The following is a 15757-nucleotide window of genomic DNA, read 5'->3' as shown; positions in this document are numbered from 1 at the left end:
CGCTTGAGTGGGGCAACTCAGAATAATAACGTGCTGGATTAGTGTGATCCTAGTTCATTTTATTACTTAATTGCTGTGCTGTATGTGTATAGGACAATGCCTTGGCTGGCGCTCAAGCAGAAAGTTTCTTGGGCCCAAGTGGCTCCGGCAGCTAACGAAGGGGGGAGGAGTCTGGTGATGTCACGAACATCGACATCACCAGACTCCTCCCGTTCCCTTCGTTAGGCGACGACACCACTTACACTTTGCATTGTGAATGGAAAACCAGATCACCCAGGGGGGAAACCTCAAAAACATATAAAAATAACATTACGGTAGGAACCAAATGGGGGTGTGTGCCAATGTGCTACCCCAATACAAAAAAATACACTGTTTGCCTGGGGCTCCAGTTTAACTTAAAAGCATGACAGTGTTGGTAATAAAATATTAAAAACCCCAAAAGATTACTTTGTGTCAGACTAATCTTGTCTCAGATTCATGATATGCCCAGACAGCAGGGATTGAAGACAGAAGCAAGTCATGCTAAGGGACAGGTTACACAGCATGAAAACCTTGCTCAACTCCAGTAACCCAGGGTATCAGCAGATGTAAGCAGAACACCAGATCCCCTGAACGTCAAAGCAAGGTCTCTGTAGTTCATGTGGCTGCCTAGTATGTTTGTGTATCAATAACTCCAACAATTTGACTAAGGAGAAGTTTGTTACAAAAATGCTAAATATGAAATGAATTGGGCTACCTTGTCAACCAAAACAAACTAAGCAGCTTCACAGCTCCTTTTTCTTTTAACGAACCAGCTGCCCTGGATGCCAAGAACCCATTTGGATGATTTCATTGCAACTCTGCCACTAAATGATTTGGAGTGCTATGCAAATCTTTTAGGCTGGGTAGATGCCTTATGGATGTTAATTTAGAACTTATAAATGTATAGAAAGCACCGTATGGGAAAGGCTCTAATCCTGCACTCCAGACTGTTGTGCCTTGTTGACACGCTATGAAATCATGAAGCACTTCACGTTGCAGAAAAAAATTATTTCCTGCAAACTGACAGATGCTGATAATTATCCAGCGTGAATGGGCAAAGTAAGAGTATGTGCTGACGCTTCTTTCTGTAGCTTAGAAATAAAAGAACATTGGGTTAATGGTAGTATTATTACGGTAACAAAGGCAGAACTGACCCGATTCTGGATGAAGAGATTAAACTTGTGTTCTGCTACTAACAGAGGGGTGTAACTAGAAAAGGGCATCAAGGGCAGCTGTCCAGAGGAGAAAATGTCACAACAAAGAAGCGCCAAGCTCAATCTAAACCCTACTTATGATAGAGAAACTTTAAAATGTATTATTTTCATGAAGGAATAAGAAAAAAAACCTGCATCTTATGCCAGGTAAGAGGATCAATAGAGGAGCAAAATACCACTGACACCCGCGAAAATTGGTGATACTCTAATTTGCACGATAAGAGATCACCATGATCAGAATGTCTTGGGGATGCAATAAGGTGACACCATTATTGCCAAATTTGCCATTTGGATGAAAACAAAACCACTGGATGAATTGTGACTTGGGGAACAAAAACAAATGACATAGCAAAAAAAAAAAGATGCAAAAACATTTTTGTTGCTGAAATGTTGATTGTTAGCTGAAGTTCCATTAAAAAATGTCTGAGGTCTATGCTAAGGCTGACAAGTGACTGTGACTAGAAGGATCGTCATTAACCCGTGGAATATTACACGTCCATGCAACAGCCGCACGGAATACATAAATTGGATGCAATATAACAAGAATGAAGGTGTGGTCTGTCACTTGCTTTGGGAACAGTTACAAACTGCATGTCTGAGACCATTGTGTAAGTTGAAAACGTATATGATGCATATTCATATGATGATGTGATTTTCTTTGTCAGTTTTTTCCTAAATCACCTACTAAAAGTGAACCATTAAAAAACCATTAAAAGACGTTCACAACCTCCACTCCAAAAGGAAATTTGGCCACACACCAATGTTTGCTGGAAAAACTCTTTATTGGAGCTCATTCAGCATCACCAAGTCCCGCCTTAGGTCTGCCCCTCTCTGATGTGTTTCCCCCAATCAGGGGCTTAATGGTAGGGATTGGTACAAGACATTGCTATAGCACATCATAGCCTACATTACTTATAATATTCCCCTACATCTTGCCTTGGCAAGAGATTTTACTATCTGCCAAGCACACCGAAAGTCAGGGGTGTATTGAGCACCAGGCACTGAATCCACACTGAACTGCTGGGGTTGCCTTAAGCTGTTCCATCAACATTCCCCAAGAGCATAGTCAACATCCCACCTCTCAAATCAATACCAGGGCAAGCCGACAGGTCAGACAGGTACCAAAGCAAAGATCTGTGGGATGAAGGTCATTACTATACTTTCCCTGCTGGGAACCCCACCTTTCTAGACATTTAAGATATATTTATTTGATCTGAAAATAACCTAAATAAAATACAATAAGTCATAAATTTAAAAGTTGATTAACAATGGTTATTTAATCAATTTATATTACGATTGGTTTTCCAGCACACAAATAGATATTTGTTTCCCACCAGGGAGAAACGACTCCTACCTGTGCCTCCTCATCAGGGTTACCACTTGCCCCATATTTGACCAGCTTGGCCATTCAACACAAAAGCAGTTGCCAATGTTATTAGAAAACTGTTAATAAGGCCAGTATTTGTTCCCCCAAAATGTGGTAACTGTATTCACCACCTATCACATGAGTGCATCAGGGGGGTTCTATTTTTCTATACTATTGCTTCACATCTGTGTTTACAATTTATGAAGAACTTTATATGAAAACAATCATACGAATACAAGAGAAATCTAAGTTTTACAAAAAGGTGTTTTTTTTGGTACTTAAAGAGCAAATACAAAAAATGTAGGTTCATTTTATCAACTCTTTTCTGAAAGTTAACTCTGGACAAATACAATTATAACCCTTGCAGTAGGGCTACCCCACATTGCAAGGGTTCCGTGCTTGCTTTGACTAGGGAGCTAAAATAACAGAGTAATACTCGCCTGAGCCTCGATCCCAGCTGGCTCCTAGACCGATCCATGCAGCAGTGCCCACTTCTCTGCTCCAGCAATAGAATGTCCCTCGGCTTCCTAACATCCTATACACTGTATAGGACGTGATGACTCACTGGACCTTAGACCGCTGAAGTGGAGGCGGAAGGGAAGCTGAAGAGACTGGTCCCAAAGCCAGCCGGGATCATGGTTTGCATGAGTATAACTGTTATTTCAGCTACCTAGAAAGTGAGCGCTTAACCCTTAAAAGCGACCACTTAATTCCAGAGTTCTTCTTTAACAAGCTATGTTCCACTTCAAATCAAAGAAAATGCATGCAAAAATTAAACAGGGTGTAACAGCCAAATATTTAAATATTTTTATCGTGATGTAAACATTATTTAAAACTTTTTTCTTTGCATAAAAACTTTGGATACTTGCCAACGCTTTTTGGTTCTCAAAGAAACCATTTAACGGTGTTACAGTCAAAATATTGACTTGTCACCAAGCACAGAGAGATGTGGCTAGAGCATCAATCAAACCACTACAGTCCGCTGGCGACTGACGTGACTAGACTGCTCAGCCGCATCAGCTAAAATGCAGGCTTTCAAGTAAAAGTTTTCAGACACAACGTAGCACAGACAATTCTGCACACTATGACTGTTAAAAGGGATCCTATAAACTTTTTAGGGTCGCCTAAGGAAAGGAATCTGAAAGTGGTCGTATACATAGAGTAGACAGAAGAAATAGTTGTTCACAAAAGCTAATGAGCAGATATAAATGGCCTAACAAAGCATGAGTATCGGCTGTTTAAGGTTATCCTTGGGAGTGATCATCTGCAACATCAGAAGTACTTATTGGAAGATCTTTACACAATTATTATTATACAGGATTTATATAGCGCCAACAGTTTGTGCAGCGCTTTACACAATGGGGATGATCCTGTCCTTTTCTCAATTTGAAGAGGGAAGGCTGTTCTCAAGGGAAACCTATGTAGAGGCTTTCGTTGCCGTTACAATTGTCATAGAAACAGAAGATGAGGGGAACTGTGGCAATGAAGAACTTGTTCCAGTGACATCCAAGAGAAGATTTCCCTCATTTTGGAGACTAATTCCCATTGTATCTCTGGGACAACAAGGCAATGGTAAACCTCCCCCACCAGGACACAAAAAACCCTGAAAAGTGGTTCTAACCATTCCTTGCTTTGTCTGAAGCTACTAGGCCATAGTGACATAGGGAAGTAGTGTTTTCACAAGGGGAGTTCAGCAATGGCAGCCTCCTTACTTTTTCAGTACAGGCTTCTTACTGTTAGGGAAGTCACGTGAGAAACAGCAGGGAGTCAACTGCACATCTTCAGTCAGCTATATACTAAAGCAAAAAATATACTGTTCGGCATGTTTCAGTGCACTCAATTACTGTAAACATGACAGGAACCATGTGGATTAGAAGAGAACAGAATGGCTGTTATCATAGCCGTCACAGTCATTTATTAAGTTCATTTCCAGCACCTGTACCATAAATCTATTTTACTAGGACGACAGTAAAAGGACAGAGTGTGCAAGTCCATCTATATATACAAAATGTCACATATCCTGTTTTAGTACTGGCAAAAGAAAGGCATTGAATCCATAGTTTTCATTTTAAAGCTAGATCATAAAACTGGAGTGAAGTAAAAACAACTTTCGAATATTATAGGATTAGCTTTTCCATACCTGCTGATCTCCAGGGAAATGACTTTTCGGTAGAGCTGGAAGGGAAGAAAGAGAAAAGACTTTTAATGAAAACTTTAACTACTGTGCATTGCCCTCTTGTGCACAGCAAGAAAATGAAGCTGGGAAGAGGGGGCAGGTAAAAAGTCATATAGAAAAATATCATGAGGCCGATTTATAAAAATTGGAGACAAAGTGTTGCAGTGGCAACAAAATATATTCTATGACTCACTCTTTTAGGTGGGAGTAGACAACACAACCTACAAATCGTTACAGTAATTATCTGCTAGGTTAACTCCAATTTGTACAATTCAGCCCTAAAATACCAACTTTTGTCTACCTAGATGACGACATCTCATGTTTCCAATACATTAAAAGTGAACTTGACTTTAAAAGAACACCTTCACATTGCTCCCCACTCCCCTCAGTACAAACCACATACCAAAGTACTTACCCTTCTGCCCAGCACCACACAGCCTTTGCAGAAAAAGTCAGATGTTTTGTGCATGTATACCAATCGCTCTATTCAGTGCTATGGCAAGGTACTCTGGAAGGCTGGGGCCGCCATGAGTACAGGCTCCATCCTTGGGAATGAAAAGAGCAAGCAATCCGCATGCACAGTAGTTGCACTTCTATTTTATTTTTTGCAAAGGCTGTGCATCAATGGGACTCAACAGTCCACTCCACAGACCTACACGGGGGAGGGGGGAGAGGGATCTTAAGAACAACTTCACTAAAACTGAAGTCGTCCTTAATTTTGCCTATTAACACAGATTTAGTTGCTTTCATTTTTTTTTAGTGCAGTTTGCCTTTACTAACGCATCCCCTTTAGCCACTTGACAGTCACAAAATATTGCAGACGAGAGGAATTGTGCCCAATGCAAAGTTCAAAATCCGAGAAATCTCACAATTTAGGGGCTGGGAAATTACAAGTTTTACGAGGTTTAGTCAAGCAAGGCATCCAGGGACTCCTAAAACAGCATTTGGAATCAGGTTGTTTTTGATGACAGAAAACGCAACACAATTAGCATAAAACAACCAAGATTTCCAGATGCTAATAAAAATCCCATATGGAGCTTGTTAAAATGACAATAATTACCATGTATATTTGTCTGGGTCCATCGAGAAATATTATACACACACCAAAGGTTACCAGGGAGCACATCTAAGGGACATAGCTCAGATCCTTGGCAATCACACAAGTACAACCATTTCTATGGCAGTGATCATAACTCCACTTTGCATTCAGGACTTCAGGGAATCAGACTATCTATAATCCACAGTTAACTTTAACAAAAATTGGGCTGACTGCCTTTACTCTACATGGCAACCGCTTACTGAAGAAAAGCAGCAGACCATTTAACAGGATCAACATGTGGTATTTGCCAAAACAAAGCATTGAGAAGTCCTAGTTTTTTCTAATCAGGATTAAAGTTAAATATGTAAACTCAGCTAAAATCTACCATAAGCTTTAACAGGTTAATCCTTTTTTCAAAATCATTTATAATATTTTCAACTATGCAGCTTTTTTTTTTTTTTTTTAAACTACTACTTGGTGATCCTGCGTAAAAGTTACTTTCTCAGACACTTCCTGCTACAACTTCTCAACTGTTCTCCCAACTGAGCTCCTGTATGGCCACCCTGTCATAAGGTCTTCTAATACTACAAATGACCATTACAACACAGATTAACCACTGTTGTCACCATTCTGAAATCTGCCTCAAGAAATGCCATGCAGCCAACGTTGGAGTGCATGTAGATATGAAATAACTGAAAAGCTTGCAGGAGATCAGCAGCATTGAGATGCAAAAGGGTTAAAAAGGTGAAAACGGGTATTTCCAAAAGAAATGTGAATTGTTTTTGATACACGGGGCTTTAGTTAAAAAATGTATATTCAGTTAGGGTTTACATCTACTTAGACAAAATATTTTAACCCAATTTCTTACTTATTGATTACAACCAATGCTGACACTGCTGAATTACTATTTAGCAGGTTTACGCTTCCTCTGAGCGCGGGTTGGCCGATGCTCTCTAGTGAAAGCCCCGGCAGTAGTTGGGATGTGCAGGAAGTGCAGGCTCTACTTGGCTGCATCTGAACAAGTCCAGAGGAAGCAAATTGAAAATATAGGCTGGAGGAGTCTGAACTTGCTAAAAGTTTAATATTTCAGCAGTGGTAGCACTAGCTTCTGTTAGGGAGCAGTGGGTGAGGGGTTAGCTACAGCCTGGTCACAACGTTCTAAAGAGCTGCGTAGCAGTTTGGCCAGGGGTAGACAACCTCTTCAACCCAGCTGTTGAACTACAAGTCCCACAATGCAATGCAAGACTGACAGCCACGACTCCCAGAGGCATGATAGGATTTTTAGTTTGACCGCAGCTCGAGTTGCCACGTTGTCTACCCCTGAGTTAGACCATCAAACACGTTTCCCAGTATGGGTGCACATGAAAATACTGTAGGCCATAAAGGATATTTAAACCCTCAGGGTGTTTTGCCTATATCTTTTGCTAGCAAGCAGTGGATGTATGCAAAAACATTTTTAAAAAAAGTAACAAAAAAGGTTTAAAAACTTACCTGTGTCTCCGCCACGCGCTTCTGTCCAAAGATCTGAAAAATCTCGGGCAGCCGCAAAGGATCATGGGGCGAGCACATGCACAGTACAGATCTTTGGCCAGGAGACGAGGAGAGACACACGGTAAGTCAATAGAGGCAACGTGCTCCCGCACAGACTCTGTGGGTCACGCAGCATCAGGAAAAGAAAGAGAAGTTAGGGTTTAGATATCCTTTAATGTGACTTTAAGAACAAAATGCACTAACACCTTTAGAAGTGTCTACCTCTTCTACCCTACTTCCTTTACCGTGCAACACTTGTCTCCAAGCACAAGTGCTCCTTAATACGTCTGCATGGAGATATTCTTTAAACACAAAGTTTCTATACAAACTTCAATTCAATATATCTACAGTGTAAAAATGATTCTAAGAGATTATGTTTTATTGGTTATCAACTCCAAATACATTTTAAAGCATTTCTCCCATTTTTACTGCCAAATAAAAGTGTGTTTGCAATGAGCAGCCTCACTGTGCTTGGAATGTGCCTGAAACCCACAAATTGCTGATATTCAACCTTAAATATAAAACTGGAGATCCCTGTTCTCAGAGAATAATGCTTAAACTCACCCCTTCCCCATTCACACCATCCCTGACAGCACAGAATAAAAGATACTGATCCATCAATAAAAATTCCAGTCACCAAGTTACTTCCTCGCCGAGATTAAACATTAAACCCGCGCACAATAGGCGTTTGTGCCTGCCAGGCTCGCCAGGGGACGTTTGCCTTATTCCTGTGCCAATAAATGACACGTTCAGGGTTGGCACCATTTCCTTAGTGAGGTTTGGGCGCAGGGTTCAGAGCCATATTTCTCTGGGGTGATCTCAGGGTGTTTTCAAACCTATAAAAAAATTGTCGTCTAATGGAAACGTGGGATAGAGTTTTAGAATGAGTGTATAGACAAAAAAAAAAAAACGCAAAAAAACCCCCAGTACATCTGGCCATAAACATTCACCCATATTTCCTTCCTCTACGCTCCTTAAAATGCTCACAAGGTGTTCACAAAGCTTTTGCTTTTTACAAATTCTGCTATACAATCACATGCTTCAGAGAAAAGGATGGTTTTCATAGATGGCATTTGAAACCTTTTCTGTGGTCATTTCAATAAAATCCCCTCAATCCCCTGTAAAGACATAAATGTGTCAATACTCAACAGTTACTACATGAGCAAACAAATAAGATATAGTAAATATAATAAATATGGGGATCGTGGGGGAAGGCAGAACACTTGGCCCTATGGAGAAATACTGTGGGGCAGCAGTTTTTTTGCAAGTGCAATAAATTATTTTGTGGAACCAGTCCATTGTCCTGCTAGAAAGGGACTTACCAAGTATATGTAAATTAGTCTGTGAAGGTTCTCCAGGTCATGGTATATCTGTAAAAAATAAGTCAAGGCAACTGGACTTGCTGTATTTTTCAGCTTTCTCAATTCAATATTCCCAGATAATTTTTTGTACAAGTCATTCTGAATTGAGAAAGCTGGTTGGATGTCCAGTGAAACGTCTTCAAGAAAAACACAGCAAGCCCAGTTGCCTTGACTTATTTTTTACAGATATATGTAAATGATATTCTTTTCAGTATGTTTCACACCATGCCTCATTGTTTTCAGTTTTCTTAAGCAAAGGGTTTTTGAGAATCTGTGGAAAAGGTTCTTTACGTGGAGATGCTGCCAGTAACAGCACCTTCTTTTTAGGTTCACACATGGGCGACTCCTGACCGTGCGGCAATTGTGTACAAAACCGCGTGGATTGCCACACGGTCACAGTCGCCCACCACAGCCGATCGCGCAGGAGGTGCTATTTTCTAATGGCACCCCAGTTGCACAAGGTGGATTCCGCCTGTGGCTAAAAAAAGCCATGCATCGAGTGTACATGTACTTGTACCTTTTTTAGTGATTGCCGCACGGATGTAACCCCATTGAAATCAATGGGGCTACCTTGCAACCACTGTGTGCACACGCGTCTCAGATGTCGCTTAGGTCTGAAACTAGCCTAAAGTTAGGTCACTGCCTCACGATCAGGGACAATGCTAGCCTGCTATGCAAGCTCGTTCAGTTGGCTCTTGGTCTGCTTATTTGACATGTATCTTATTTGTGTATCACTTGGCTGTAGATCCTCAAATCACCTCTGAATTGGTGCTGACACTGTCCTTCAGGGTGGCTACTCCCTCATGCTCCGTGTGTGTTGTAAAGTAGCCACCGCTCGAAGCTCGCTCCTGTGATGGACTACAATCTCAATACAAATTAGTACATTTTTAAGTGTTCGGGACGCCTTAAACTATTTTTCAAAACTCTTTGCTTGGATTTCAAACGTATACACTTGATACAGAAAGCCCCCCACCCAAAAAAAATCTAATTATGTTTTTGTGCTTGGTGCATTGCTTTTTCCAGAAGTAGAATGAAATTCCAGGCATTGCCAAACCCACCATTCTCTGACATGTGTAGAAACAGGCCCTTCCTGAATGGAGGCCCATCCATATTGGAGAAACTACAGGTTTTCTTTAAGCTGTCAATTCTAATAACAGATTCCCTAGGCAGTTAAACATATAGTCAAATCTCCCTCAATAACACTTCCAAGTTTCCTTTTAATTGAATTACCAGTGTCACCATTCTCAGACTTCAGTTTCCTGACAACCATGTGACCATATAATGAGCAGTGCTTGAAAACAACATATGTGGCAAGGCTCCATTATGGGAATTTGCGCTCGAGAACAAGGGCAGAGGGAAATAAGACCATTGATTTTATTTCTGCTTCTGTTTTCTTCTGTACAAGGGGGCACGCAGGACCGGCGACCTCATTTACTGATAAGCAACTGCTCCTTGCATCAGTCAAGTGACAAAATTGCTTAGCTCGGCTCTCTCTCTAATAAGAGCCAATGCACCAGCTAATATCTCTCAGTGCAGGAGGGGGCAGCCAAGGGAATGTTTTATTAATAAATTATTGATAAAATAACATTTCCTAATAGATTTCTATAAATCTTGTTCTCATAAAACCAATGTTTTTTCTTCCATGAAATAAACTTGATTCTATTAAAGGAGAAACACCCATTTTCAATTTGTTTTGCACATAAATGTCACTCTTCCATTTCATATTAGTAAAAAAAGATTTGAAAATGTCAATAGAATATGATAACATTGCCATAGAAGACAGTGAACTTGGGCGCCATGGGGCTATAGTAGGAACGCTGAGCAAATGCTTGATTTAAATAGAAATACCACTTGATGGCATGTTATTTTAAAATACAAACGTGGCAAAACAATCATAGTGTATATATTAAAACAGATCATAATCCAAACACGAATGTTATATAAAATACAAGCGTCAATAGTTAATTTTCAAATGTCGGTTTCAATCTTTTTCAAAGTCCAGTTTTCATTAAATATTAACTAGTAATCCTGCTATGAAGGTCCTTGTTCAGGTACTACTGGTTTTTAGGGGTGACGAGTGTCTCTCAGTATCACATGCACCCCTAGTGGACACGCATTATTCAGGCATGGTCAGAACTACAGATGTGCCTTGGCTTCGTGTGAACCCAGTTCCCTTAAGTTGGCCCAAGCCCGCTTAAAATTATGACCCCTACTCCGCACCCAATCAGTATCGGCAAGTTGCAACTGGGGCATTCCCCACCCCTTCATGGTGCATAGTTACAGAGCCGGGAATGTGTCTCTACGCAACTGATTGGGCTGGAAGGAGAGGGTGGCAGTCACAGTTGTGAGCAAAATTGGGCAAACTAAGTTCATACTAAAACCAGGCTCATCACTAGCCAAAACCTCTCTGCTACAGGAACTGGGGCAATTATATGGACCAGCAGCCCGAAAGGGCTCAATGAGGATCTGTTAGTCTGTGCAGTGACACCGTCAGAGATTAGAGTTCTAGAAAGGGCTTCCAACTGCTTATAAGGTTTTTAAAGACTGGTGTGTCCTCTACTGGAAGCACCTTGTTAAGCAGGGAAACATCAGGATCCAACATGGAAATGGACCATTTCTGCACAAAATCCTCACCATTATTTTCCATCTTTCATTTTCAGTTTTGACCGGAATGTAACTAAAGGCCAACTCTTGCTTATAAAATAATAATTGCCAGGCATACACTGCAATACTCACCCCCATCCCCCATGAAGCCTGCTTGTACTTCGGATAACTGCAGTAAACATTTCAGCTTTGCCGACATACAGGTCAATGTCACTGTACGTCTAAACAGTTGTTGGGAGAACAGCAATATTTGCATGCATGACCAAACCTGCTACATGTCAAGTGCTAATCCAGTTTAAGCCTTGTGTCTCTGAGCAGTATATAAAATATGTATGCTACAGATTAGAGACATGAAACAGCACCTTCTGCATTTGGCAACACCAACTGACTAGACTTTCCTCTATGAAATGACTGACTGGAAGATAGCTGTGAGTATAGCCACAGGTCAGCAAGCTCCATACGCCTCTGAACCTATTTTATTGAATATCAAAGACAGCTCAGCCTGGGCAAGAAAACTAACAGATGCAACAGTTCTTCAATTTTCTTTCTGTAGGTGAGGAACTTAGATTCCCATCTATAAGTCGGGATGCTGAGCTTTGATACTGGAGAGGGAAATTGATTTCTTTTCATCTCCTGCTGGAATTGAAAGAAGTTTTTTTCCATCTATATATTGTGCACGTCTGTCGGTGTTTTATATTTTTAAATTGACAAAACTCAGATCTGTAGGGTAACTTTCACCTAAAGGTTTAATCACTATATTTCCGTTTTTGGCAAATTCTGGAAAACACAGGGGTTTCTCATCGTCTTTTAGGGACTCCACTGGTGGGATCTGTATACGGCCACTGCAGTCACTAAGGATTACAGGAAGTTAGTGGAAGACCCATTTAAAATCCATGTTTCTTGCAATATTTAAAAAAGCGATGGTCAGAGATTGTAATGTTACAGAAAGCTGTCAGAGACTGCAAACATACAACATGTGATGACTCAAGACTGCAAAAATGATATAGGAATTGTTAGAGACTGATGTAATGCATCTCCTCTCTCCTGAAGCACGACCGTAGACGACTTATGGTGCCCACACGCCTTGCGATAATCGTACGATAATCATGGGAAATCCCGCGATCATACGATTATCGCAAGGTGTGTGGAAGGCGTGCGACCTCTCCTACTGTAAGGTTGCACGACTTTTATCTTATGAACATGTTCGAAAACCCGCCGAGAATCGTACGATTGTCGGCGGGTGTGTGGCATGTTCGCAAGATAAAAGCCGCACGGGCCGCTGTGCGCAAGCGCACACTGCGCGTTTAGCATTGCGGTCATCGGAAGCCCGCCCCCTCAGCGGGCGGGCTTGCGATCATCGCAAGTACGATCTGCCTGTCCAAGATAGGCAGATCGCACTTTTTTTAAATTACCTTACAACTAGGGCTGCAATAACTAATCAACATAATCGATTGAAAAAGTTGTCAACTTTTTCAATCATCGATTAATCGGCTTTTGATCAGTTGCCCCTGTCCACAGCTCCACATACGTTGCGCACCGCACCTCCTCCCCGCCTCACGCTCAATCTGTATAGAGGACTAGAAATCCCAGCAATAATACATTATACAGCGCAATGCGGAATACCACCAGCTATAGAGGACTACAACAAATCCCTGCAATAATACATTATACAGCACCACCAGCAATAGAGGACTATTGGGTTTTGTAGTACTCTATAGCCGGTGCCATTCTGCATTCATTCAATTTTACACTTTTAATTTCACTATATTGTACACCACACTTTTTTTTTCTTTTTTACTTCCACCGCTCCAAGCTTGCTCCTGTGATGGACTACAATCGCAATACAAACTAGCAGTCCCATCACTTGAGCCATTTTTTAAAATGTATTTTATTTTTTTCCGATTAATCGAACTTAATAATCAGCTAACTAATCGATTTAGAAAATAATCGTTAGCTGCAGCTCTACTTACAACCATCGCAAGACAAAAGTCTTGCGATGGTTGTAAGGTGTGTGCCCAGCATTATGCTATTGAAGTCCACTATAGGTGTCGTTTAAACGAGCATGACACTCCACTGCCCACTGAAAAGCGATCCATAGTGGATCTCTTTTCAGAGGGCAGTGGAGCAGCGGCTGCCCAGCATTCAGGAGGGGATACTGACACCTATGCGGCATGCTACTGTTTTCTTGCCACGCAGCGATGCAAAGCACTGCAGGCGCAGCAATGTGTACAGCTCTGCGTGGCCAAAGTGCGGATATTGCAGCGGGCGGCCAGATGGCCACATCAGCAATGCAGATTTAACGCCCCCATCGCCGCCCATGTAAAGGAGGTCTTACAAACCAAGGCTTCTACATTTGTGGTTTCTACAGCCCCATAAAAATAACTTGAGCCCCAAGAACCAAAACAAACCAAGTGCCAATGGGCTACATGTTGGACACCAGGAATTAAAAAGTTTACCTATAATTTTGTAGCAGTAAGCTGTGAAAAGGTCTAGGGAAGGTATGTCTGTGAAGGTTCTCATTCATCCAGGTCATGGTATATCTGTAAAAAAATAAGTCAAGGCAACTGGACTTTGTTTTTTTTCTTTGAAGACGTTTCACTGGTCATCTAACCAGCTTTCTCAATTTAGAATGACTTGTACAAAAAATTATCTGGGAATAAATCTGATGAATGTTGCTCCAATCCACATAATCTGTTAAGTCACAACCAGGTGTAGGTAGAAACGTTATACTCGGATCTTTTAGCAATTAATATTTTACAAACATTTTAAATATACATTTTAAAATCTGAATAAAGTAGATGTAAACCCCAACTAAAGCTAGCCATTAACTGTTCAAAATTTGAGCCATGGCTGGCCCTGTTGGCAGCACCCGGCTTGCCAAAAAAATTTAAAAACAACTGAGTCAGGTGGAAAATATTTAGCTGAAGAATGATGGCATAACGGTTTGGGAATTCAGACTGCTGCAGCTGTCTGACTACAATAGGCAGCAGTGCAGGTTCCTACCTGCACTGCAATCTAGCAGTGTATGGCCAGCTTAAAGCTCAATTCCGTGCTGGCGGGACCCCCCTCCCCACCCCCCCCAAATAAAAAAAAATTGTTTATTGCTTAATGTTTAAATGGTTGTTAAAGGAGTAGTATTGGGAGAGTAAAATGTACTCTTCCCAATACTTAGCACTGGTATGTGACACTGCTGCTGTCACATGCAGGCTCTATAGACAGAGCTGAGCGGTCAAAAATTGCTGATCACTCAGCTCATGGTCTTCTCCCCACAGAAAGTGGTGACCATCAGTCACTGCTCCCTGCTGGGATTCCCACCTCCCTATTCTTCCAGCCTTAATTGGAGGGACAGATGGGGGAGGGCGGGCACAGCTGGCTCTGGCTCTAGAGAGGCAGAGCCTCATGTGCAGGACCATGCCAACTTTAAACCAAAAAAAGGCTAATATGGCACCTTCCTTGGCTGTTAAGGATTGCAGAGTATAGTTCCACTTTAAAGTACTGTGCCATCGATTACTGGTTTGTTTTTCTCCATACATAATTTTTCCTTTGTTGTTGCATGTCAGTGTAGCTGATCTCCTGCACTCTTTTTGCAACCACTTTGTGTCTATGTGCACTCTAGAGATGGCTGCATCGCAATTTAAGGGTAGGACAATCTCTAAAAGGTGGCAAGACTTATTTTTTTTTGTTCAAACCCTTTGCAAAAACGAGGAAAAAAAAAAAGAATAGAACGAGCGCGTTGATCGAGGAATCCCCGCTGTTTCATTTGTATTCTGACAGCTGCCAGTGGCTCATTGGATGCCGGCTCTGCTTATTCAAAGATTTTCCAATCTGCTCCTTAGATCCGCTGATCGAGGGCTGCCAGCCGACAGGGTGCAGACAGCAGAACCCACCGTGCCGATTTCAGCTGGTTCCTGAACTGGCCACAATTTGCAGTATAGCTTTAGCCCTCAATCTCGCGAGAAACGGCCGTCCCTTACAGATCCGTGCTGCGTGCACGGCCGCATCAGGCGGCTCCCGAGATGGACAGGTGCTGCGTGTGATTTTCAGCAGCCTGTCCTTCTCTATGGGAGTACGTTGCCGCGCGCCGCCCTACGCTCACCCGACCTGCACGTCCGTACGGGTGCGGGTGTCCCTGCTCGGACGCAGACAGGATCCATCCTGTCAGCGTACGAGTATGGACACCTGCACGAACGTGCAGGTCGGGTGAGCGTAGGGCAGCAGCGTACTCCCATAGAGGACAGGCTGCTGCGTACAAATCTGTCCTTCCCGGGAGAGGCTCGATACGGCCATGCATGCAGCACGGATCTGTACGGGCTGGCCGTTACCCGTGTGAATGAGGGCTTAGAGTTGTCACCAGTTCCACTGATGTATGTCAGCCCCTAAAAAAATGTTTCCTGGCAACATCACTCAACACCATCATCAGAATAGCAGACCGTTTATAAAATTAAA

At 41.9% G+C, this 15757-nt stretch overlaps 1 protein-coding gene across 4 annotated transcripts in view; it reads right to left on the bottom strand.

Moving 5' to 3' along the window:
* The window catches only part of PKP4 (plakophilin 4), a 272781-nt gene that overhangs the window by 88651 nt on the left and 168373 nt on the right, over nt 1-15757 (bottom strand). For all 4 annotated transcript variants that reach the window (XM_018553154.1, XM_018553156.1, XM_018553157.1 and 1 more), the window contains exon 4: nt 4742-4776. In XM_018553154.1, the coding sequence (XP_018408656.1) occupies nt 4742-4776 (35 nt within the window). The remainder of the gene's footprint in view (nt 1-4741; nt 4777-15757) is intronic.

The sequence above is a fragment of the Nanorana parkeri genome, unplaced genomic scaffold (assembly GCF_000935625.1).
Source record: "Nanorana parkeri isolate BGI_ZX_2015 unplaced genomic scaffold, ASM93562v1 scaffold112, whole genome shotgun sequence".
NCBI lineage: Eukaryota > Metazoa > Chordata > Amphibia > Anura > Dicroglossidae > Nanorana > Nanorana parkeri.
This window is presented reverse-complemented; position numbering and strand designations above follow the sequence as displayed.